Here is a 23,150-nt window from a genome sequence, read left to right as displayed (position 1 = left end):
CTGTAGAGCGTTTTAGAAATTTAGAAGATAAGTCCTGTTCTTTAAATCCGCTTTATGCCTGATTTTCTCTTGATTACAAAAACCTAAATCCATCATTTATATTTAAAATGATGCATATATTTATAAATACGAAAAAGGGACTTAAAATACATCAACAAATGTAATGTAAGCTTTCATAAATACAAATTAGTTTTTAGTTTTACAACATTTAAGTGTATATACTGAGACAGGTAATTGTATTGTATTGGAATGAACTCAGGACTGAAGTTTTTTTTTTTTTTTTACAATAGACCTGAAGTAGACAAATATTTTCTAATTAAGTGGATAGTCATAACGTCTTTACCACCTTACCGTGAAGCAGCAGAAAACAGATGATGACGAGCTCAGCTGGTTTCTCCTTCATTTTCAGTCTCATTTCATTCCTCTACATAACCAATGCCTTCGTCTGCTCATCACACTGACACGCTCTTTCTGGGAAACAGACGACTTGTCAATTGTAGGGTGACGTGTAAACTCCTCAACAGACTAATATTGACTCTAGAATAATGTATATGTCAACATCTTTACTTGAACTTAACAAATAAAGAGAAAACACAACAGCTTGTACATGGGTTTCTGTTGTCTTCCTCTGGGACTGTATATAAAGTTATGCTTAGCCTCCACATTTTATGCTCCCTACCAACTGTCCCTATAGGTCACAGATTAACAGAAGTCAAGCCTTGGGGGCCAATAGTAGTTTTTTGTTGGCTGTGGTTGAACAACCCTTTTAGTTTCAAGAGTTTCCTGACTGATTCAAAATAATCCTTCTTGGAGTGACAGTCGTGATGCTGTTTGAATCCTCAAACCTATGGGGAAAATGGCTTTGATGCTAGGCTACATTTTTTTCTCTTCTGAATGTAACACAGTCATGCAGCCTCTCCCTGCAACAAACCTATTGGCACCCAAAATACATTGGTCAATAATCAACTGAATTCATAATTTATAAATCAGTTCATGCCGTCTATAAAGGCCAGACGGTTTACAAACGCACATACAGTACATACAAGTTTTCATTGTACTCCATTATGTCGCACTCTCCTTGACTACCAAAACAGACACAAAACAATATTTAATCAGATAAAAGATTTTCATCAGTGACCACATAAAGCAAAACCAAGCTAGCAAAGGAAACAACTGACCTGCTTTTGTTGAACAAAAGGGGGGTTAATACTGTCCCACATTTTCTTACAAAGGCTCATTTTAGAGCCACTGTTCATAAAAACAAGCAGTCCTCACCACAGCAGTAGGATTGTTTGCGTGTCCTGATTATATGTAACTATTATTTACTTAAATGTGTATCGATGTGAATTAATATGAGAAAAGAAGAGGATCAGATACTGATCTCATGGTGACAGCTGTTTCGTTTCATTTGTCACAGTTGACTGTCGAGGCGATGATCAGACCGAACAAGTGTGGATTTTTATTCATCTTTTGTTACTCTTAGCTGTGTACTATAAACATTAGATGAAACATTATTAGCTAATGTCTTTATTCACCAAATATAATGTAAGGTTAAGTTGTCATACGTTAACGTTAGTGAAACAAATTTACAGATAATTTCATGTAATTACGAGAAATCATGTTGTTTGTGTTTCTGTTTTAAAGTGTCATTATCATAAACTATCATAAGCTACAGTAAAACAAGAACCTGTCTTACAATATTTGTTATGCAGATTACAGGGAGAAAAAAAGGAACATTTAATATTGATGCAAATTGTCAAGAGGAAGAAGCCATGGTTTCTTCCAACTATTTTATAGTCTAGAGGAAGACATTATTTAGAGGGGACTTAATGGAGGCTGAATTTTAGAATCAAAATCTGATTGGGAGTTGACCTCGGACTTGGAGGTGCTCATCCTCATTCCAGCTGCTTTGCACTTGGCTGCTAAATGCCCCATTGCCTGCTGGAGGTCCCTGCATGAGGGAGCTAAGAAAACCACATCATCTGGAAAAATGGAGACACAATTTTGAGGTCCCCATCCTGGAAACCCTCCACCCCCCCTGCTGCTCCTTGAGATCCTGTCCATGAAAATCACAAACAGGATTGCTGACAAAGGGCAACCCCTGGCGAAGGCCAACATGCACTGGCAACGTGTCCGACTTTGTGCCGAGGATGCAGACACACTCCCACTTGGGTCGTACAGGGACCGGATGGCTCATACCAGCAGCCCTTGGGCCCATACTCCTGCAGTACCTCCCACAAGATCCCAGAGGTACAAGGTTGAAAGCCTTCTCCAAATCCACAAAGCACATGCGAATCGGTAGGACAAATTTCCATGCCCCCCCCCAAGGAGTCCTGTGAGTGTAAATAGCTGGTCTACTGTCTCATGGCCAGGATAAAATCCACATTGTTCCTCCTGTATCTGAGGTTTGACAATCGGCCGAAGCATCCTTTCCAGCACCCCAGAGTAAGCTTTCCCCAAGAAGGCTCAGAAGTACATATCCTGGTAATTGAAGAACAACTGATTTAAATGCATGTTTTAGTAATGATGAAATCTGGGAAAATGACTAAATGAAACAAGTTAACACACTCATAGTCAACGTGTTTGAGGACAACAACCCTAACTCAGTTTGTAGCAGCTTGATATTTCATGCAGTGGAGGACAGTGATGATGACTGTCTGCTGCAGACTGATGACCATGAGCCAGGCACACCAAGAAATAGATTCCTAGATTGAAGAACAAATTGAGTGACTGAAGCATTCACATTTAAGAGGCCATATATGGGCAGCAGTGGCTTAGTTGGTAGAGTTATTATCTCCCAACTGGAAGATTGAGGGATTGATCCTGCAGCAACACGTCCGATTTGTCCTTCGGCAAGACTCTTAACCCCATGTTGCTCCAGCTGCTTCACCGACGGCGTAATGAATGTGTGTGAATGGGATTAGATACTTCTGATGGTTACACTGCATATCAACCACTGCCAGCAGTGTGTGAATGGGTGTGAATAAATACAAGTAAAGGTATTACTTATTATTATATTTATCAGATGGATCTATTCAGATGGTCTTTGCATACTGTTGAACGATATCAGTGTTTTTTTGTGACGGAAAAAAACCCATCTTCCATCTGAAAGATTTCTCCGCAAAGCAAAGTGCTTCACACAAGACATAAAAAGCCTCATGACAGAGGAAAAAAGAAACGTTGAAATTGGACGTTTTAAAATCCCTTTTACTACCTTCAGATCTCTGATTTGAAGGACTTTCATAAGATGTTCCCTGAATCCTGAAAATATCTTGACAGGATGTGTATTTGTACGATTGTACACAAAAACAGAAAATTCCGAGACTTCGGCTTTATTTAAAATAGAGGCTTAATCTTACTTCAGAAACAGTAGATGCCAAGTTCGTTCACAAATCAATAAAATAAAAAATATATATAAATATATAATAAGCATTAAAGTTACAGTGCAGAGTTTAAAATTGTATTCTATTTTTTAGCAAGTGTAAGGAAAAACATAGACGGTAAACATGGTTTATATCGTACTACTTTTTTGTTCAGAAAGTTGTCAGAAAGTTTTCAACCTCTGGAACAATTTTGGTTTGCACAGCATGGAAGTTTTCAGTGTAAGTAAAAAATGAATTAATTTAGATCCAATCCCTGCTTACTTTACATAAACTCAACATGGATGTCTGTGGCAATAAAAACTCCAGGAAACAAAAGGTGAAAAGTTGTGTAGCATACCATGACAGAGTTAATCAACATGTTCAACATCTCAGGATGAAGTGTATGTTTGAAACAGCTTAAATTACTGTAGCTTCTCTTGTTGATGATTAACCTTGTGTGTGTAATTTCAATCAGTCGTTTAACCCTTCATTCAAATCATACTGAATAGGAATTATTCCAGATCCAGATACAGATGATGGTGATGAAGCTGACGATGATGAAGATAATGTACAAGCCAAACAGAAGACGGTCGATGACTATCCCTATCATCTGCCACTCCTGTGATGAATTAGTCCCCTTGAAGTGATTGTCTATCTGCAGGCGTATGGCTGTGAGGTCTCTGCTCAGCCTCTGCAGTTCTTCCAGGGCCGGCTCTCTGTGAGCTGAGGGGAGCAGGGGGATCGATGGAGTAGGAGGAGGTTTCACTGAAGTTTCATCACTAGAGAAAGTATCAAGCTCAATCCTTGAGATGCTGTTGATGTTTGGATTCATTTCTGGCTCTGTCAAAAAACCAAAAGAAAACGCAAGGATGTTTTATAATGGGGTGCAACATGTCAAACAAGAACAGGTCATTATTTAGTTACACATTAAACATGTGAACATTTTTTTATTTTATGTAGTCCATTGATGTTATCAGGACATCTCCAACATTCATATAAAATGTTTTATATGAACGCATTATGGTAACCATGGCAACGATACTTCTATGATTAAAATTTCTGATTTTAATGCGAATATTTGTATAGTAATCTATTTGTGTTGCAGAGGGAAATATCGTTGGATTGACCTTCATTTAATCAGATAAGAAACCTTGAGTTTAGGTGAGTGTCCTGGCCAAGACAATCAGTTTACCTAATAACATGACAGAAATATAAACACAAAAAAGTTTTCAAAACAAAAAGTATTTTGTCAAAACGTTGGGCTAATGGATAGGGACATTAAGTGATGTTAACCTGACATGCATAGCACTGAAAAAATAAAAATAAATTGAACACTTTATCATTTTTATTAGCCTTACAGAACCCCCTCTCCTATGTGTCACTTTTCTCAGTTTTAACAAAGTAAAAGTTAAGAAAGTAAGTGTCATTGTGCTTAAAATGTAACTATATTATATGTCTGATCAACTTTTATAGGTATACGTAAATAATGATTTGACCACTATACCTCTTGTAGGTTGGTTTAGGAAGACAGTGACTCTGTTGCTCTTTTTCTTCCGGGGGAGACAAACTACAACAGCAAGATATTGTAGCACGAGGATGCTGAGCCAGTTTGGCACGGCACTGTACTGACTGGAGCTGAACTGGACATTAGTGATAAACACAGTCTCCAAAAGGCTGGTCACCATCAGAGCGAGGCTGAGGCAGAAGAAAACATCTGCAGGAAGCAATAAAAAGGCTTAGTAATTGGCACATAAATGGTTCTCATTTAAACTTGACAAACCTAAATCATTTTTGCTAGCAGGTTCTAAAGCCCCCTAAACCGTCCCTACCCATTTTTTCTATCCTTTTAAAAAAAATAAAATAAAATACATGTAATATACAAATATAGAAATGTCCTGGATTTAAGCAATCTACTATCACTTTTGTCATTTATGTACTGATGTGCCACTCACTTGAGTCTATGATAATATTTGGATGATGTACCCATTCATTTGTAAATGTCTCTGTTTGCGGGATGAATACAGGATTATCTTATCTTAAATGGAGAGAGACATCAAGGCACCTATGATTTTGTTGTGATTCAGAATGCTTACACCTTTTTGGTTTCCAGATGAGTGCTACTTGATTTGAGCTTCTATGTACCAAAGGAATGTATTTATAGAAATGTATAATATCTTTTGCCACTTGTTGGTGTTTGTCCTGCACTGTACGAGCATTGTTTGCGTGCTTCTATGATCTCCCTCTTGAGTAAATTCAGTACAAGTATCACACAAAGTACTTACTGATGAGAGGCGTTGTTTCTCCTGTGACAGGCAGAAGATCATTCATGATGAGGAGGAACACTGTATATCCCAGGATGAGCGTCATCTTGAAGGAGGATCGATCCACACTCTGAGGAGGCAGAAGGAAGCTGAAGATGTCCACTGTGACGAGAAAGCAGCTGGGGATCAGCAGGTTCACCACATAGAGGAATGGCCTGCGTCTGATGATGATCTTTGTGGAGGACACAGGTACAACACTTTCATACTTTAGTTGGACTTCACACATTCATTTCAATTTTCTCTAAAAGTTTACTTGAGGTATTTGTTACTATGGGAGTGTTTGATGTTGTAAAAGTAGTCCACTTCTGTATAACCAAAAGCCGAGTTCAACTTGTAAATAAGAATTTTCAGATTCTGCGACACAACAAAGAAGAGTTACAATTGAGTAATTATAATGGTTAAAGGTGCTTACATCGTACTTGATTTCAGAGTAGCTCTCCTCTAAGTCCAGGGTAAAAGAAGATACGGTGATACCTACGAGCTCCCACTCCCCGTTGGTCTTGATCACTTGTCTGGACTCCTCCAGGATCTCTTCAGCTGAGGGGCCTTGAATCATCTGTATGTCTGAAGCTGAGATACAGACATGTGTAGTAGTTTTTAGTTTTGATCGAAGTAGTTATTTTTTAAACCCATGATAACATTTTTTTTTTCACGCAAGGGCTTAATTTAGAGATTAGAAACACAACTGTATCTTACTGGCTTGTGTTTGGATTGAAATGGGAAAGAACCGATCTCAAGAAAAAAGGCTGAACTTAATGTTGGGATTTATTTAATTGGATCATTAGCTTGAACGAAGCTTATTTGGTTGAAAACGCCCCTGAATGCAGGATGAGTCATGGAGTCATACTGTAATGGTGCCTTTTGGATAAGTAGTCAGGTGTATATTTAACATTAAGGGATTTTCTTTATTATGATAAAGATGACACTTCAGCAGACAGCATCTGGTGTCTGAGCTGAATTCATAAAAATGTTACTCAAACAAATCAAACAGACTATAGGGCAAAAAATGAATATAGCTAAGGATTGATCTATGATTCACACCTGTCTCTTCTTACAGCTGACATCCCAGTGAAGTTGCCAAAGATCCGCCTTTAATATTCAGACATACTTACCAAAATGTACATATGCTCCAAAGGTCAGCGAGCAGTTTTGGACATCGAATGGGAAAGAGTAGATTTCTAATCTGCAGGAGCTGACCACTCTAACCGGTTTATCGTCATATACATGACCTGTGTTGTATAAGTAGACATAGGGAGTTTTAGGGGACGTATCTTCATCCATGCTGTAAAAGAAGAAGATAAAAGTTGGTCTTGAAATACATTTCGGCATGAAGTAAAAAAAGGGGGTCAAGGTTGTTTCCCTTGAGTGAACAACAAATAATACTGTACAGCAGCATAAATGTTTTCCTCATCCTCTTTCCTCATTTATTTTAATAATATGTCAAAAATCCTTTTTACTTACAACTCTACAATCTGCACATCTGGGACCCAAAGCATTTCCCGAGAAATAGAGATTCTTTCAGACCCACAATCTTCTTTATCCCAGCTCAGTCCTTCTATTTGCCACTCCTACATATCCAGAACAAAAGCAATGTGGCTTACACTTAAAACAACCCAACAACAACTATTTTAACAGTGCAACCAAGTAAATAAGATCAATAAGGCTGAATATTTTATAATTAAAACCACCTCTTTGTGTTGAAAAAAAAACAACCCTTAATGTTAAAAAAAACGTACAAAGCATTTGATCATTTTTCACACAAAAATTATTACAGTAATAACTTAACTTTCATTTTATTTTCTGTTTTGAGAAATTTAAACATGCAGCAGCAGATGTAGACACGTTAAGTACTTTTCTGCATTGGAAGTCTTTACAGTCAGAATCTGTGTCAAACTGAAGTAAAACATCCAGCAGTAAAAGATCTGTTTTCTGAAAATAGATCTTTAAAAATCCACACCAGGCAACATAACAAGATCATTTTAAGCCAATAACGAGTTCTAAAGTGTGTTTGTCAGTACTCTGTAAACATACCAGGACTTGCCATAATACTGTTGTCAGGGATTGGGCCTTTTCATTCTGTGAATGACATCCAGTTTTATATGCATTAAATTCAGATGTGCAGATTAGACATGCATTTTAAATCAATCACTTTTAATTATGTGAAAGTATTTATGTATGCTAATGTAAAAGCCAAAATCATCTGTGTAGACTCACCACTCCTAAAATTCCCACCACAGTGATACCGATTGTGATTTCAAGTGCTTCTGAGAAGTTGTTTTTAGGAAGCACACCCTTTTCAGGGAGTAGTTCCTTTTCAAGTGCATGGTACAAGGCTTTACGGGTTGGGCTACTGCAGTTCAATGCTGCAACAAAACCTGGTTAAAAATGGATGAAGAAAAAACTTAATTTGCACAACATATCATACAAAAAGTTGTGGTGGGTCCAATTTTATTCAAAAGTATGGACACAGAAAGACTTGCATTAGAAAAAGGAGAATATTTAAAGTAGCTTTATTTATGAGAAAAGACATTTATATCACAGGGTTTGTGATGTCACACACCCATATTCAACTAGGGGGGCTAGGGACCGAGCATTTCATGCGGCTAATGCTACTGCTAACAGGAGGTTGGCCTTTCTGCCAACTTTGAATTTTTGCACATAGATGTGCCTAAACATTTAAAGACCCTTTCAGCATGTTTTACAGTCAGATGCCACACACAGATGGTTTGCTTGTGCTAGCGTTAGAAATTACCGGCTTTTTCTTTTTAACAAATGTTGTAATTTTACATAGCTTGCAGTTTAGATACAAGCAGTAAACATACATGCATCACTCAGATAGTGTGCACTTCTGATGGCAGAGAGCACAGGAGGAGGGGCTCAAATTGAATGTTGTGTTTACAAGCCGCGCTTCTGACTCTACCTTTAACTGAGAAGAAACATAGTCTAGTTTGATCACACAGACATTCCACCAACAATCATTTAAACTGCAAACAATTCTGCTTGAGCAAAAGATTACAAATAATATCAGAGAATAAGCAATCGTCCTTCTGCAGTATGCAAGTAAACAATTACGATCAATTTGAAACACTTTTCATGTACAATAACTTTCAATTAACAATTGATTAAAAGCAGTTTTTAATTTCATTTTAAATTGATATGCTTCTAAATTTTGAGACTCCCAGCTCAACTTTCAGAACAATGCAGACATATCTGCCTGTTTCACGCACACATGCTGTATAACTAATTCACCGCCTGGACCCAGTGCACTCCTTCCTTTGCATTTTTGGAATAATTTATTCTATATCTGATGTCTCTTGACTACAGAAAGACCTAAAGCTTTACTACGATGCCCTGGCTGGATACACTTATTCTAAACGGAAACTGATGCAAACGATGATGCAAAGATCAGAAATGTTCAACTTTTAGCCAGATGTCCTAACAGACAAATGCCAACATATCCTGCAACCTAGTCCTTTTACTTTCTCATCTTTGCTCATTTTAATTTCTCTTAAATTGGGACATCAAAAACAGAAGAGGTCAGAACAAAATAACTGAACATTTTATATTCTTCATATTACTCTTTATCTACTTTTTTTTTTTTTAAACAAAACCAATGATTCTAAAAAAATCAGATTCATGCCTGATAGGCTTGATTATCTCTTTATTACACTTTAAAAAAAAAAAGATTAATATAATTATAAATACCTGAATATAAAAGGGACTAAAAGAGCCCTAATAAATGTAACATTCACTTCTATGAATACAACTTAGTTTTTAGTTTTACAACATTTAAGTGTATCTACCGAAACAGGTAGTTGTATTGAACTCAGGACTGAAGTTCTTTCTGACAATAGACCGAAGTAAAAGTAGTAAATATTTTCTAATTTAGTGGATAGTCATAACGTCTTTACCACCTTACCGTGAAGCAGCAGAAAACAGATGATGACGAGCTCAGCTGGTTTCTCCTTCATTTTCAGTCTCATTTCATTCCTCCACATAACCAATGCCTTCGTCTGCTCATCACACTGACACGCTCTTTCCGGGAAACAGACGACTTGTCAATTGTGGAGTGACATATTTAAACTCGTCCACAGGCTAATATTGACTTTAGAATAATGTTCACTGTAGCATTACTGATGCCTTTGGGGTATACTCATTTCTTTGTGATGGATGACAGTTGGCATAATTAGTGTTTGAATTGTCCAACCGGTTGTTGAAACTAAATAACCAAACAAAAGGAAGAGAGAACACAACATCTTCTACATGGCTGGGTTTCTGTTGTCTTCCTCTTGGACTGTACACAAGATGTGCTTGGCCTCTTTGAGTTATTAGTGCCCACTGAATTCAGTTTAATTTTAAGATTTTAGGAGAAAATATCATTTATGATCAGGAGAGGCTTTGCTTTTAGTGCAATATCAAATACAGTTTCTGCCCCCTTCCAACAGTCCCTACAGTTCACAGAATAAGAGAAGTTCATTCATGAGACAACAGAAGTCTTTGTTGGCTGTGGTTGAACAATCCTTTAAGTTTCAGGAGTTTCTTAAATTATTTGAAATTATCCTTACTGGAGTGGTATCAGTAAAATCACCCGGAAGTGACTGAGAAAGGAATACGTAATTTAAAACAAGTATATCCTGCCAGGTGTTTCATTTAAGGCATTTCAAGTGGAAATTGCTGCCAAATGATTTCTGTTGGAGCAGACGTGTTTATGGTTTAACACAGATTTTGTTTTGCCATGAAAATTTAAAAAAATGAAATGAACTATTTAATAGACAGCATAGACTTACTGGACCAGGTGGTATGCTACTCTATCAACACAACATAGTGACTAACATTATCTGCCATTGACAATGATAATTATGATGTCATAGTTATAATTCTGCACATTAGCTTTTCACAATCTTCCAGCAAATGCAAACCCCGCATTGTGCATTTACGTGTATATGTATATTACCCTGTTACAACAAAAATAGAACCAAAACCAATGAAATTAGCGATACAATAGCAACAACTTATTAATATTGACAGAAGCTTAGTTGTTACTTCTTGTTAAACAAATAGCCTTTTGTTTTGTTATGTTACATCTGTATGAGTAGTCCACCCAGCCCTTGTTGACATTTGGGCCGAATGTCACATAACTACTGACTAATCCAGATACACCACATAGAGATGATCACCAGGGCGTAGCAGGAGATGAGAAGCAGATAGATGCGGAAGAGCAGGAAGTCGAGGACGTATCCTACGTGACACCACTGTTCCTGCAGCTCGCTCTCCTTCTTCAGCGAGGTGAGGTGGGCTCGGAGGTCGCCCAGGTATTGACAGATCTGTTGGAGTTCAGGCAGAGCAGCTGTACCTGGGAGGAGGGATCACAGTTGGCTCTTATATGATATATGCTATGTTTAGAACAAAACAATTGATTTAATTTTTTTTTAGTAATGATAAAAACTGGGGAAATGACTAAATGAAACAGATCTTATCAGGTATTCGGATGTCGGTCCAAAGTCTATTTATACATCACAACAGCTCTCATCACCATAAAATTGTAATAATTAGATTTTCTTTCACTGACAATGTGTTTCATACCTCCATTGCTGACTGTGTGCTGTGCAGGTATCTGGTTTGCTGGTTGGATGATCCAAGGACCTGAAGTGCTGTCACTTGAGTGATCAGGTTTGTCCTTCTGCGGTGTTGAGGGGTGCTGGACGTCTTCCGGCCATCGGTAACAAATGAGGTTAGCGATGTGTTTGAGGACAACAACCCTAACCCAGTTTGGAACCTCTCGATACTTCATGGAGTTGTGGTGGAGGACATTGGTGATGATGACTGTCTCCAGCAGACTTATGACCATGAGGGCCAGGCAAACTGAGAAGTAGATTCCTAGATTGAAGGACAAATTAAATGATTAAAGCATTCATATTTAAGAGGCCATATATAAAACGTAATTCCTTTAGTAGGTGTAACATGTGGCAGAAACAGTAAAAAAAAAAAAAAACGCAACACGGGAAAGAGGACTTAAATGAAAATTGCAACAGCTGAGCAAGTGCAATTCAATGTACTTTTTGTTCAAAAATGGCAAAATGCAAAGGTTGAAACTTTGATAGACTCTATAAATCATAAATTAGCCAAGGTGGCAAAACTATTGGAGTTGGAGGTGGTGTGGTTTAAGTCTGTTGACTGTGTTGTATGAGTTCACCATTGTTTCAGTCGGCATCGGCTGTATGCTTGAAAATAATCAAAAACACATTGGCTAAAATGCAGACCCGGATACCATCAGTCATTCAAACCTTTAACTGCATGTAGGTGCAGCTCACAATACACTCATAGATTGTTTCTCTTATCTCTCTATTTTTGTTGAAGTTTTAAATCAATCTGTGAACAATAAACCCCGCAAGGAGAAGAAACTCAAGTGAATTTCAAGTGATAGCAAAGCCTACGACCGCAAGTCATGTTTCCAGTTTATGTCACCTCCATGTCACCCTCCCTGACCTATGATGGGCGTGCCGTTTGCTGTGCTGGGCAGCAGGTCATTCATAATGAGCAAGAAGACAGTGTAGCCCAGGATGAGGGTCATCTTGAAGGAAGCGCGATCAACGCTGTGGGGAGGCAGGTAAAAGGAGAGGATGTCGATGAGCATGAGGAAGGAGCTGGGGATCAGCAGGTTGACAACGTAGAGCACTGGCCGCCGCTTTATGACCACCTGGTTAGAAAGTGAGACAGTGACCAACAAATTACATGTTCATTTTTCAGCATTCGAGATTTTGCGGGCATAATTAGTTTTTTAGGTCAAATGAAGACAAGCTGTTTAGCGCCATATTCAGTCAACATGCTAAGCTAAGTAGTGTCTGTGACAGTACAGACATTAAACTTCTCCTTTTTCAGAATCTTGTGTAAGTGATCGTTGTAGATGGTCTCCGTCTGATTGCCAGATGTTTTGTTTTCAATTTATATTACAAGATGAAAAAGAATCAAATTCAGTTCTTTTCTCACCCAGAAGGTGATGATGTCCCACTCATCGATCCCAAACTGGAGGATTGAAGTCTCCCCTAGTATGTCCACCAGCTCCCACTCTCCACTGGCCTCCAGGTAACGCTTTGAATTAATAGACATCTCAGCAATTGTCAGAGCTGGACTTAACCTTACATCTCTTACTGTGGAAGATAAATAATAACAGAAAAAAAATAAAAGCCTGATCGTCCTTTGACACAATCTTAGATTTCCTCAATTTGAATTTCATTGGATGTTTTTTCCCTCATAAATATCAGGAAGTGCTCTCTTACTGGTGTGCATGTAGGAACCAAATGTAAATGTGCAATTCTGCACATCAAATGGAAAACTGAAGATCTCCAGGTTGCAGGCAGATACAAGCCGAAGCATCCTGTCCCAGCGGATGTGACCAGTGTGGTTCACATAGACGTAAGGACATGCTTGGGAAACATCATCATCCACACTGGGGGAGTTTGAAAAGAAAAATAGGAACATATTGAAAGGAAATCAGATTGAGATGGTTTTTTAATGAAACTAATGGAAAAACAAAAATGTCAATGGGTGCAACTAAACTTTCTCTGATTGCATGAATCACTGAGTGCTTAAAAGTACACATCTGTGTTAGGGAATCAACCGCACTACAATGAGCAATTTTGTTTGTGTGTACAAGCCCCCAGTGAGCCATCAAAAAGAAAATCAAAAACAGTCTTTTACAGCAGGAGAACTTACAACTCATACACGATGATGTCGGGAGACCAGAGCTGCTTCACAGGGAGGGAAATCCTGGTGGCACCGTCACACTCATCAGGCTCCCAAACCAGGAACTCATTGTGCCAATACTGAAGTAAATTCATCAGAAATAGTGATCTGCTAAACTCACAACATGAAACTACAATGTCAGTTTCCTTGGCATTTTACAAGTATGTTTCTGCTAAAGTGCATTACATTGATAGACATTTTAGTATTAACTCGATTCTACTTACCAGTCTAAGCCACAGGAAGGTAGTGAGTATTTGGGTTTTTTCATTCTGAAATATAGTAAAGCACAGGTCAACCTTGTGTGCTGGAGTTCATTTAAATATGCATGGTTTGAGATGCTCTTTGTATTTTTTAAGATTGCTTATTGGCCAACTTACCACTCCCAGGACAGCGTACAGGGTGAAGGAGATGTTGGCTATGGTCGGATTGCTGAGATTCACTGCTGGTCTAAAAGGTTTTAGGTCAAACACATCCTGCATGGACTCATAGGTTGGACCGCTGTGTCCTTCTTTACAGGACAGTTTACTATGACACAGTGACACTGAAAAAAGAGAACAGTTCGATAAACACTCAACTGTTTATTTATTATTATCTATTTCTTTTAAATAAATCAATATTCCCTTTTTACTCTCGTTATCATATTTTTATGGCTGTATATAGCTGTTCGCCTGAGTTTCCTACAAAGTTCCTAAACACAAGATTTTCAAAGGCTAAAACATTAAACTGAGCTTTGAATTATTATTGTATCAACTACCTCCAAAATGTTGTAGAAATGTTATATTTTACAAATGAAAAAAGCATGGGTCAAATCCTGTTGGAAAGTAATTGTTCAAAATGAATTACATAAATTGATTAAAAAGTTGTTTTGTTTAAGAATTTGTATGACTTAAATAAAGCTTAAATGTGTTTAATTTGGAATTCAATGTTATACAATACTTATCAGAAAAATGGAAACATAGCAGATAGATTACATTATAAAATGTACTCCTCAATTCATTCATCCCAATATGCAATATTAAGAGTCAGTAGGATTTTGCCCGAATAGAACAGAAAACCAGCATTCTTACTCTGTAAGGGTGATTTAAACCTAAAACCAATAGGATAACACTTTATGATGGATATTACTGTTATAAATGCAGTAATGCATTTAAAAAACTTGAACTTCTCAGGTGCAGAGTCAAAGATGCTACAGTCTGGATAATTAAATGCAAACATAAATACAGACAATAAAGAAGAAGAAGAAGATGTGATTACCTGAGAACAAGAATAAACCAGACATGATCCTGATTCTCTGCTGACACAGACTCATCCTGCTTGACTCTGATAAACAACAACCAAACTGACTCTGTATAAAGGGAACACAGACACTTCCTACTAGATAGGTAAATACACTCACAAATGCACACACCCACACGTGTGCACAGTTTTTTGCTACTTGCCCGACTCAACATCACCCACTTCATGCCCAACTCATTACACAATCCTATCCCTAGGTTAGAATAATTTAAGTTCTGCGTTTCATCTTGTACAGTAAGAACTACACATTTTTGTTGAACAGGGAATAAATCTTTATTATTTGACTGTAAACAGTGTAGCCTCTTTAGCCCACAAAATAACTAATACAGGAATTAACACACAGAAGCGCATTCTACCTCTAGATTGGTTTAATTTCGATGTTTGAAAAAACAGGTACAAGCTATTTCTATACTCTTAGGACCTATATTCTTCATGAATAGATTAACAGTATAGATATGAAACAAAAAAAACAACCTGTAGGTTTCTGCTGATTGATCACAAACAAGTACAGGCCACAGGTTGTTGAACTTGTTGTTGAACACCTATGATAACCACTCATCCATTGTATTTTTTAACACCTCCACTTAGGGGACCAACAATCTGTATTATTCTCAGGAGCTGAGCAAACGTGCTTATCATTAGTAAGGGCTCTTGTAGCCGCTGACTCACTGAAATCTAATCAACGAAAAGTATTTACTGCTTTGAGTTAATTCGGGGTTTTTAAGTGAATGCTGGACATTTTCATTTACAGGCTACAGTATTTTGGAATCACTCCAAATACTTGTTTCAATTTTTTTTGTAGACCTAAATACTTCTACTTCTGCGTGTTGAAGGTGATATAGATTGGACAAATGACACAGGCAGAGGTCTTGTACAGAAGTGAGATGAAGCTGGGATGTGACATTGACATACATTTTAGAAAAATACTTGCACTTTAATGAATTCAAACAGTTTTCTGCAATATGTACAAGTAGTCTCCATCATTGAAAATCTTACTTGAGTCTGAGAACTATTGAACAGACAAAATATATTAAATAACAACATGTTTTTAAAGACTTCATATTCTCACTTTGAGCTTCTTATTGGTCTGACTGAACATAATATTAATACTAAAGTGTGCTTGTGTTATTTTACTCTCTTGCTATGTCAATCTTACTTTGAATTATTCCAGATCCAGATAGATACAATGGAAGCAAAGCTGGCTGAGATGAAGACAATGTATAGGACAAACAGCAGACGGTCAATAACGATCCCTATCATTAGCCATTCCTGTGAAGAGCTGCTCCCCTCAGCTTGTTTGTCTATCTGGTGTCGGATGGCTGCAAGATCTCTGCTCAGCTTCCGCAGTTCATCCAGCGTTGGATCTGGAGGAGGCTTATCAGCGTAAGGAATCTGTAGATCACTGGCAGAGAGGATGCTTGAATTCACTGCTGGGTACATCAAACATCAAAAGTAAAAGTAAATACAACAATTCTGAAAAATTAAGAGACAAAAACTAAACGGTAATCAATTACAAACTCATTTGCCATTCTGTCTTAATGTAAAAAAAAAAAAGCTTTTGGAAAAAAAGCCAACCATGGGACCTCTGCTAACTAAAAAAACCTTTCAAAAAGGTCTAATCCTCACTGAAAAGTTCAACTTTGACTGTGAAAACAGCTGCCTTGAAAACATTTCAAAAACACAGTTTTACTAGATAACCTATTCAAGTTTTTTTGTAAATATTTATGTCATTTGGTGACCAATCACATTTTCACAGTATTTATCATGAAGCTAAGTCAATCTGCTAAAGAATCCTCTGTTCAACTGATACACATCTTTAATGTGTATTAATTTTACAATCTAATAATAATCTAATGCTGAAAATCTTTTGTGTTGAGGAAAAATCTCTCCATACAGTTGCTAAACTGAGACAAAATTTATTCCGCTTCTTTCTGCTTGCTGAATTTCTATGTTCCCAGGGTTAATTCTTCTACAATTAGGTAAACTCCCTTGCTGATGGAGACATTAAAGTTTATCTTTGGACTAGCTTGTAGTGCACCTTGAGGTTAAATTATCTGTATAATTACCAATTTGTAAGATCATAAACAAAGTATGAACCTGCTTCATCTACTTGTCATTATAACTTTGTTTACGTGAGTTGCAAACAAAATATTTCAGTTAAATGTAGAAGCACGAGCAGAAGTTTTACAAACAGTATTAAAATGTTGTAGTACCGATATTGGGTGGCTGTAGAGAGACGGTGACTCGGTTGCTTTTCTTCTTTGCAGGGAGGAAAACAACCACAGCTAAATATTGCAACACGAGGATGCTAAGCCACTTAGGCACTGCACTGTACTGGCTGGAGCTGAACTGCAGGTTAGTTATTAACACTGTCTCCAACAGGCTGGCCACCATCAGAGCGAGGCTGAGGGAGAATAAAACATCTGCAGGAAACAAAGAAAACAAAGAAATGGGAAAGGAATTAAGAACGAGATATTTGTCATGCTGACTTTGATCATGTTCTATTACTCACTCATGAGAGGTGTTGTTTCCCCTGTGATAGGCAGCAAGTCGTTCATGATTAGCAAGAAAACTGTGTAGCCCAGGATGAGGGTCATCTTGAAGGAGCCCCTGTCCACACTATGGGGGGGCAGAAAAAAGCTGAAGACGTCCACTGTGATGAGGAAGCAGCTTGGGATCAGTAGGTTCACCACGTAGAGAATCGGCCTGCGTCTTAAAATGAACTAGGGTAGAGACAGCAGAGCAAAGGATTTAAGCTAAGCTTTTTAATGTTAAACACTTTCTCAGTTTCACATGCTTTTTCAGGGGCTATTTGGGACAAATGGTGGTCATGAGGATTCGTCTTTGCCCCCCCATTTGCTCTCTCTTTTTTTTTACATACTTCTTCAAAAACCTAAACCCCTGTACTTCTTTCTTTCAAAGCACAAACAAGCTCCCCTTTCATCTTGCTTGCTTTTGTGACTTCCAATAAAGTAATAAGGGCTAATTTCTGAGATGAATCACATAGATTACATTGCAATCCTTCATATTATATATTGTGTCACAGCATATTAAGACGTGATGTTACAAAAATTAGTACTGTTGTACATCAGCTGGTTACAGAATAAAACGTGCTTACATAGAATTTGATCTCCGAGAAGCTTCCCTCTGTTATCTGCAGAATACTTTGAGCTGCTTTAATATCAACAAGCTCCCATTCCCCTTTTGTCTTCAACACTTCTAAGGACTCCTTCAGGATTTCTTCAGCTGTGCGGCTTTGAGTCAATCTAATGTCTTGAGCTGGAACAGATTTATGTTAAAAAAAAGCAAACAAACAAACATTGTTTTTGTGTACAGCCATGTTGCAAATATAACAAATGCATTTTATTGTAATTTATTTTGGACTGGCTTACCAAAGTGCAGAAATGGTTGAAAGGTAAAGGAGCAGTTTTGAATATCAAAGGGGAAAGTGTAGATATTTAATTGGCAGGTGTTGACCACTCTTATTGGTTTATCATCATGTACACGACCTGTGTTGTATAAGTAGACATAGGGGGTTGCGGGAGATAGGTCTTCATCCATGCTGGAAGAAAAAAAAAACAGAACAGAATTTGAAAAAGAAACAAAAACATGCATATGCAAAAATATCTTAAAAGGTCAAAGGTCGCCGGTTAAACCAGTTGAAATAAATCTCAGAGCTCCCAAAAACCATTCTGTGAAGTTACCTACCAAAAATCAACTCTGATCATCTCCTGATTTTATAATGCCTATAAACCCCCTCTCTTTCAGCCCTGCTCAGAACAGGTTGTTTCTGTGGGAGTGTCACCCACCTGTGGGAGGGATTATCCCCATTGTGATGTCACAAAACAAACATCTCCAAAAAGCCTGTTTGAGCACACATTTTCTTAAAAGTGGAGCAGGCAAATGACAGAGAAGATGGACTTTTCACATAATTTCGGGGTTTGCAAGTTTGCATAATATGTGGCCTTGTTTTGTTTCGCCATTGATTATTAAAACATTATTATTTTAAACTTGGTACAGTTCTTACTGAGGCTCTATAAATCAGATAAAAAGGAAAAGTAAGCAGCTTATCTTCTAAATAAGGTCGAACAAGTTTATAGGTCTGAACAATGCATCTTTTTTTAACTTACAACTCAGTGATGATAATGTCAGGGATCCAAAGGTGTTCACGAGGAATAGAGACCCTTTTAGTTCCACATTGCTGCTCATCCCAACGTAGTCCCTCGATTTGCCACTCCTATGATGAACAGATAAACCCATGTGATGTGAAAATGTGAAACCATTGTAACTGTGTCAAAGGATTAATCTTTTTATTTCTCTCAAGTATTCGTGTTGTCAGTAAAACTCCAACTGACAACATGGATCCTATCCAGTCCTTACAATCTGCTACCACTAACTCACTTATCCTTGTCTGAATCTACCAGCCCGACCTGTGGTTTGATGATTCTCTGCTCAGCTTCTTTTGCCATTGTTTCTTGAGTGTATTTTGGTCCTTTCTTACCTTTTAATCTAAAAGGTACCTTGGACTTTTCACCAAAAACCCAACGGAAGTAGTAGATGGAGCAAGTGCACTACACAACGCTATAATGAGAATATTTACTTTTATGTCAATGCTTTGTGTAGTCCAACGGAATGACAACATACACAAAAGAGTGGAGTTGCAGAAGTTTAATTACGTGCACAGAGTATAGAGTAGAGTATAGAGTAGTATAGAAACGTCGCTCCCCCTCCCAATTGGCTCGAGGTGAATTATCCGGAACATATGTTGCTACGTTCTCACATTAGCCCACTCAGACTTCTGCTGAAATAATACTAGGGGAAGTCAGAGCAAATTTATCTGTTTTCACTTACATTTACAGTTTTTCAGGAGATTTTCATGTGTGAAAATGTTTTTTAAGTTTAGGTTTGTTTTATTGTGTTGCATGATATAACAAGACAGTACAGTTTTATTTATGTATAACATGACAATTGTCTATTGCCATGACATTTTTCTTTGTATGACAAAACAAGATTCAGAAGTACACTCTTTAAGGTGAATATTTTCTGAGGTCTAAAAGCTTACCAGGGTTTGCCAAATGAATATTGTCAAGGTCTGGACTTTTTCATCCTGGGGACAAGACATGTTTATCAATGACACAAGTTCTTACTGTTCACTGATGCTAAGTTGACAGTTATACATGCAGGCATGAACAAGAGTATATCTCATGGACTCACCACTCCTAAAAGTCCCACCAGAGTTAGGTCAACAGATACATTCAGTGTATCTGAAAAGCGTTTTACAGGTCGCACCAGTTTTTTGGGAAATAATTCTGTTTCAAGTGCATGATACAAGGATTCAGGTGATGGGCTGCTGCAGTTTAATGCTGAAGCAAAACCTGAAGTCAAACACAGAAAGTAGAACCAAAGTTCATGACTATGCCAAAACAAAACATGCCATACTAGTATTTGCTACAAGGTTTGGCAGGTATGCGTTAAACAATTGAAAAACACAACATGCAGGTAATACATGGAAATACATTGAAGTGGCTCAAAAAGTGAATTCATTAGGAGATACTACAATAAACTTTGAGGTTTCTTTTATACTAATTTGATATATTTGTTTTCAAGGACCTTCATTTAGTTTCAGGTCTCTCCTTAGTGGGTCAGTTAACCTTGAAATGACTAATAAAAGGCCTGGGAGAGTAGCTTCCTCAGTGACGCCATGTAAGATCACAAGAAGCTGGACATTCCTCATTTCAATGCAGGCAGCTTGTTGCTCTACAAAACTCATCTCGTGTTTCTTAAATCACCAGCACAGATGTTTCTTCTCTCTTTCCTTGTAAAAGTTTTACTTTACGTAAATGACAGAGACAGACAACATAAAGGCTTAGCAAGTTAATTCTCAAAAAATCATAACTTCCTTCTTGAAATGTCTGATTTCATTTTTTTATGTGGACCTAATACATTGTTTTAGCTCAACCTATATTTGTCAAGACTGAAAAATTACCTTGAAAATTACTAGTTATTTGTCTTCACATCCAAAGTGAACGCAACAGATGTAGTGATAACAATGTTTTTATTCTTAAATTTCTTTTAAAATAATAGCTACCTTGTTCAAATACTTGCAAACACATTCCCTTAAACTGTACCTTACCATGACTCAGCATGCAAATCAGCATGCTAACTCACTAAGCTAAGGTGTAGTACATGGTAAATGGTAACTGTTCACATGAGGGTTGTAAAAAGCAGTTTTATCATGCTATTAAACAAAAAGAATAAATCGTCTTGTTTTATTATTTCTTAGAGTTTAGTGCATTGTTTTACTTTAGTGGACCTTGAAAGAGGGATGTCCACTTCTTTAATGAAATGCGACACATTATTTTAATTAATGTGTAAAAACACTTTTGCGACTCTTGCAAATATGAACAATCATATAATATAATTACACTGTATTTGTTTTTTTCACTTTTTCTCTCAAAAAGCGACCAGTGAGATTTGATAACTTTTTATTTCTTACCTTGAAGCAGTGAAAGACAGATGAAGAAGAGCTCAGCTTTCTTTACCTCAGTCATCTTGTTTGTGTCAGCTCCCACAAAAAGAAGCACAATTTCAATGCCTGTCAGTTGTCCGATTGGCTCAAACCAATATACAGTATCCTCATCTTTGTGAATTGTTTGCACACATTTTTTTCAGAAAAACTAGTTGAGCAAGGATATTTGTTTCTAGGAAATTTCATTTCTGACTTTTACAGTTAACAAACACTGAATGCCTTGCAGCCAGACCCGTCACCAGACCTTAGTCTTGAGGGGGGCATATGAAATGCATGGGGGGGGGGCACAATTATTATCAGGCATTACTCATATTTAAATAATCCTATACTGTATTCGCGCTGCATGCAAACATCACATTAAACATAACCAACAGCAATATGACCTGGTACACTAATAAATGATTCTGTAGTCATGTACATTTAACTTAATATATCAGAAAAAATGTATTCAATATAAATGTGTCATTGATTTTGTGGCAATTATTTAAGCACACGACATAAAGAAAGTGCGAATAATTTAACTCATCAATTTCATTTGGCTGACAAAGGAGAGTGTTTTTTTATACTGTAATATTAATGACAACTTGTGGGTTTGTGGTGCGCGTAATATTTACAGTCTATGATGCTACATTACAAAACAAAATGTGCAAGCAAAGTTATCCAGAGAGACAGAGACACTGTTGAGGTAAACTATACATGTTATGTTAATATAGGCTATAGTGTGATGGTATTGCACCACGATATCAGAAAGATATCACGAGTATTTGCAGAAACAAAACAACAAGCTTTATTTTTTTTATCTATCTATCTATCTTTCTGAGAGACCTGTGTCCGTGTTAAATAAAGCCTTCAAAGCCCCTTTATCTGTAGTCTATCAGTTTGAAGTTGAAACATTCTTTTTTTTGCCCTTCTAGGTTCTTATCAGCTTTCTCCATAGAGCCTGTTAGCATAGCTTTCAAGCAATATGGTGGACGTTAAATTTCAATTCTAAGAGTAATCCGCCTACTGATCTGTAAAGTCTGTAGCTTCATTGGTCGAAGATATGAGGAGCTGGCGATGCAGTTCTACGCCTGCTAACCAAAACGGCCTCCAATGATGCAAAATGGCAGTTTATGCGTCATTGGAGGCTCCTTTTCAGATAAGAAATAAGAGCTTTTTGTCTCTGGGGAAAATGAAGGCAGGATGCAACAAAATACTGCATGGTTTCTTATGACACAAAACATAATGCAAATGGGTGAAGTATCCCTTTAACCTCGAGTGTATAATACCTGTGGGCCAAATGCTTGTTGAAACATATATTTGTTAGTTAGCATGGGGAAGGATTAAAGAAGACCATTTAATTTTCTGTGTGCTTCAAAATAACAGACAAGATGTTTTAGATGACTGTTAATGACTGTTAACTAATCCAAAAAGTTATTTTTGGTAGAGACATCAACTATTTTTAATACTCAACTTTAACTCATTTTTATTAATATAGCACATTACACACAACATAGTTGATCCAAAGTGCAGAACAGTGCAGATAAAAAAAACAAAGCATCAGAAGTAACAAAAAACCTATGTTTCAGCATGTAGCATACATATCTTTGATGATTTAAATAACACATAATACACCATTTTGTTCATATAAATCTCACACATTTCAACCAAATGCAATACAATATAATCAGGACAAATAAAATTATTGATGGAAAACTTGAATGTAAGGTGCTTGAAATATAGTGTTGATGAATGACAATTCTTCCCAGTATTTTTTTCTACAGTCAGATCAGCAGTTATTAGACATAAATATGAAAAACACACAAGAGATAGAAAAAGCAGCAGAGTTTTATGAACAAATTGTCAACTAAAAACATAAAATTGAGGAAATTAGGACAATAAAATCAACTTCAAACTAAC

General features: G+C 37.2%; 2 protein-coding genes across 2 annotated transcripts; both read right to left on the bottom strand.

The window, feature by feature from the left end:
* Positions 1-3,316: 3,316 nt before the first annotated feature.
* On the bottom strand, positions 3,317-14,764 carry LOC306828569 (uncharacterized protein). The gene is made up of 18 exons (XM_079351090.1): positions 14,681-14,764; positions 13,804-13,967; positions 13,651-13,695; positions 13,397-13,506; positions 12,961-13,130; positions 12,671-12,831; positions 12,170-12,380; positions 11,267-11,560; positions 10,830-11,036; positions 9,603-9,743; positions 7,898-8,058; positions 7,715-7,759; positions 7,145-7,251; positions 6,796-6,965; positions 6,096-6,253; positions 5,645-5,855; positions 4,867-5,076; positions 3,317-4,202 (listed from the first exon to the last, which is right to left on the bottom strand). Exons 1-18 carry the CDS (start codon positions 14,733-14,735, stop codon positions 3,859-3,861), a joined length of 2,964 nt encoding a protein of 987 aa, XP_079207216.1. The 5' UTR covers positions 14,736-14,764; the 3' UTR covers positions 3,317-3,858.
* A 1,110-nt stretch (positions 14,765-15,874) lies between these two features.
* On the bottom strand, positions 15,875-18,435 carry LOC306828568 (5-hydroxytryptamine receptor 3A-like; the record flags this gene model as incomplete). The annotated part of the gene is made up of 5 exons (XM_079351089.1): positions 18,115-18,435; positions 17,841-18,001; positions 17,235-17,445; positions 16,936-17,145; positions 15,875-16,152 (listed from the first exon to the last, which is right to left on the bottom strand). Exons 1-5 carry the CDS (start codon positions 18,335-18,337, stop codon positions 15,875-15,877), a joined length of 1,083 nt encoding a protein of 360 aa, XP_079207215.1. The 5' UTR covers positions 18,338-18,435.
* Between the last annotated feature and the right edge of the window lie 4,715 nt (positions 18,436-23,150).

The sequence above is a fragment of the Symphodus melops genome, assembly GCF_947650265.1.
Source record: "Symphodus melops genome assembly, chromosome: 8".
In the NCBI taxonomy this organism is placed as follows: domain Eukaryota; kingdom Metazoa; phylum Chordata; class Actinopteri; order Labriformes; family Labridae; genus Symphodus; species Symphodus melops.
This window is presented reverse-complemented; position numbering and strand designations above follow the sequence as displayed.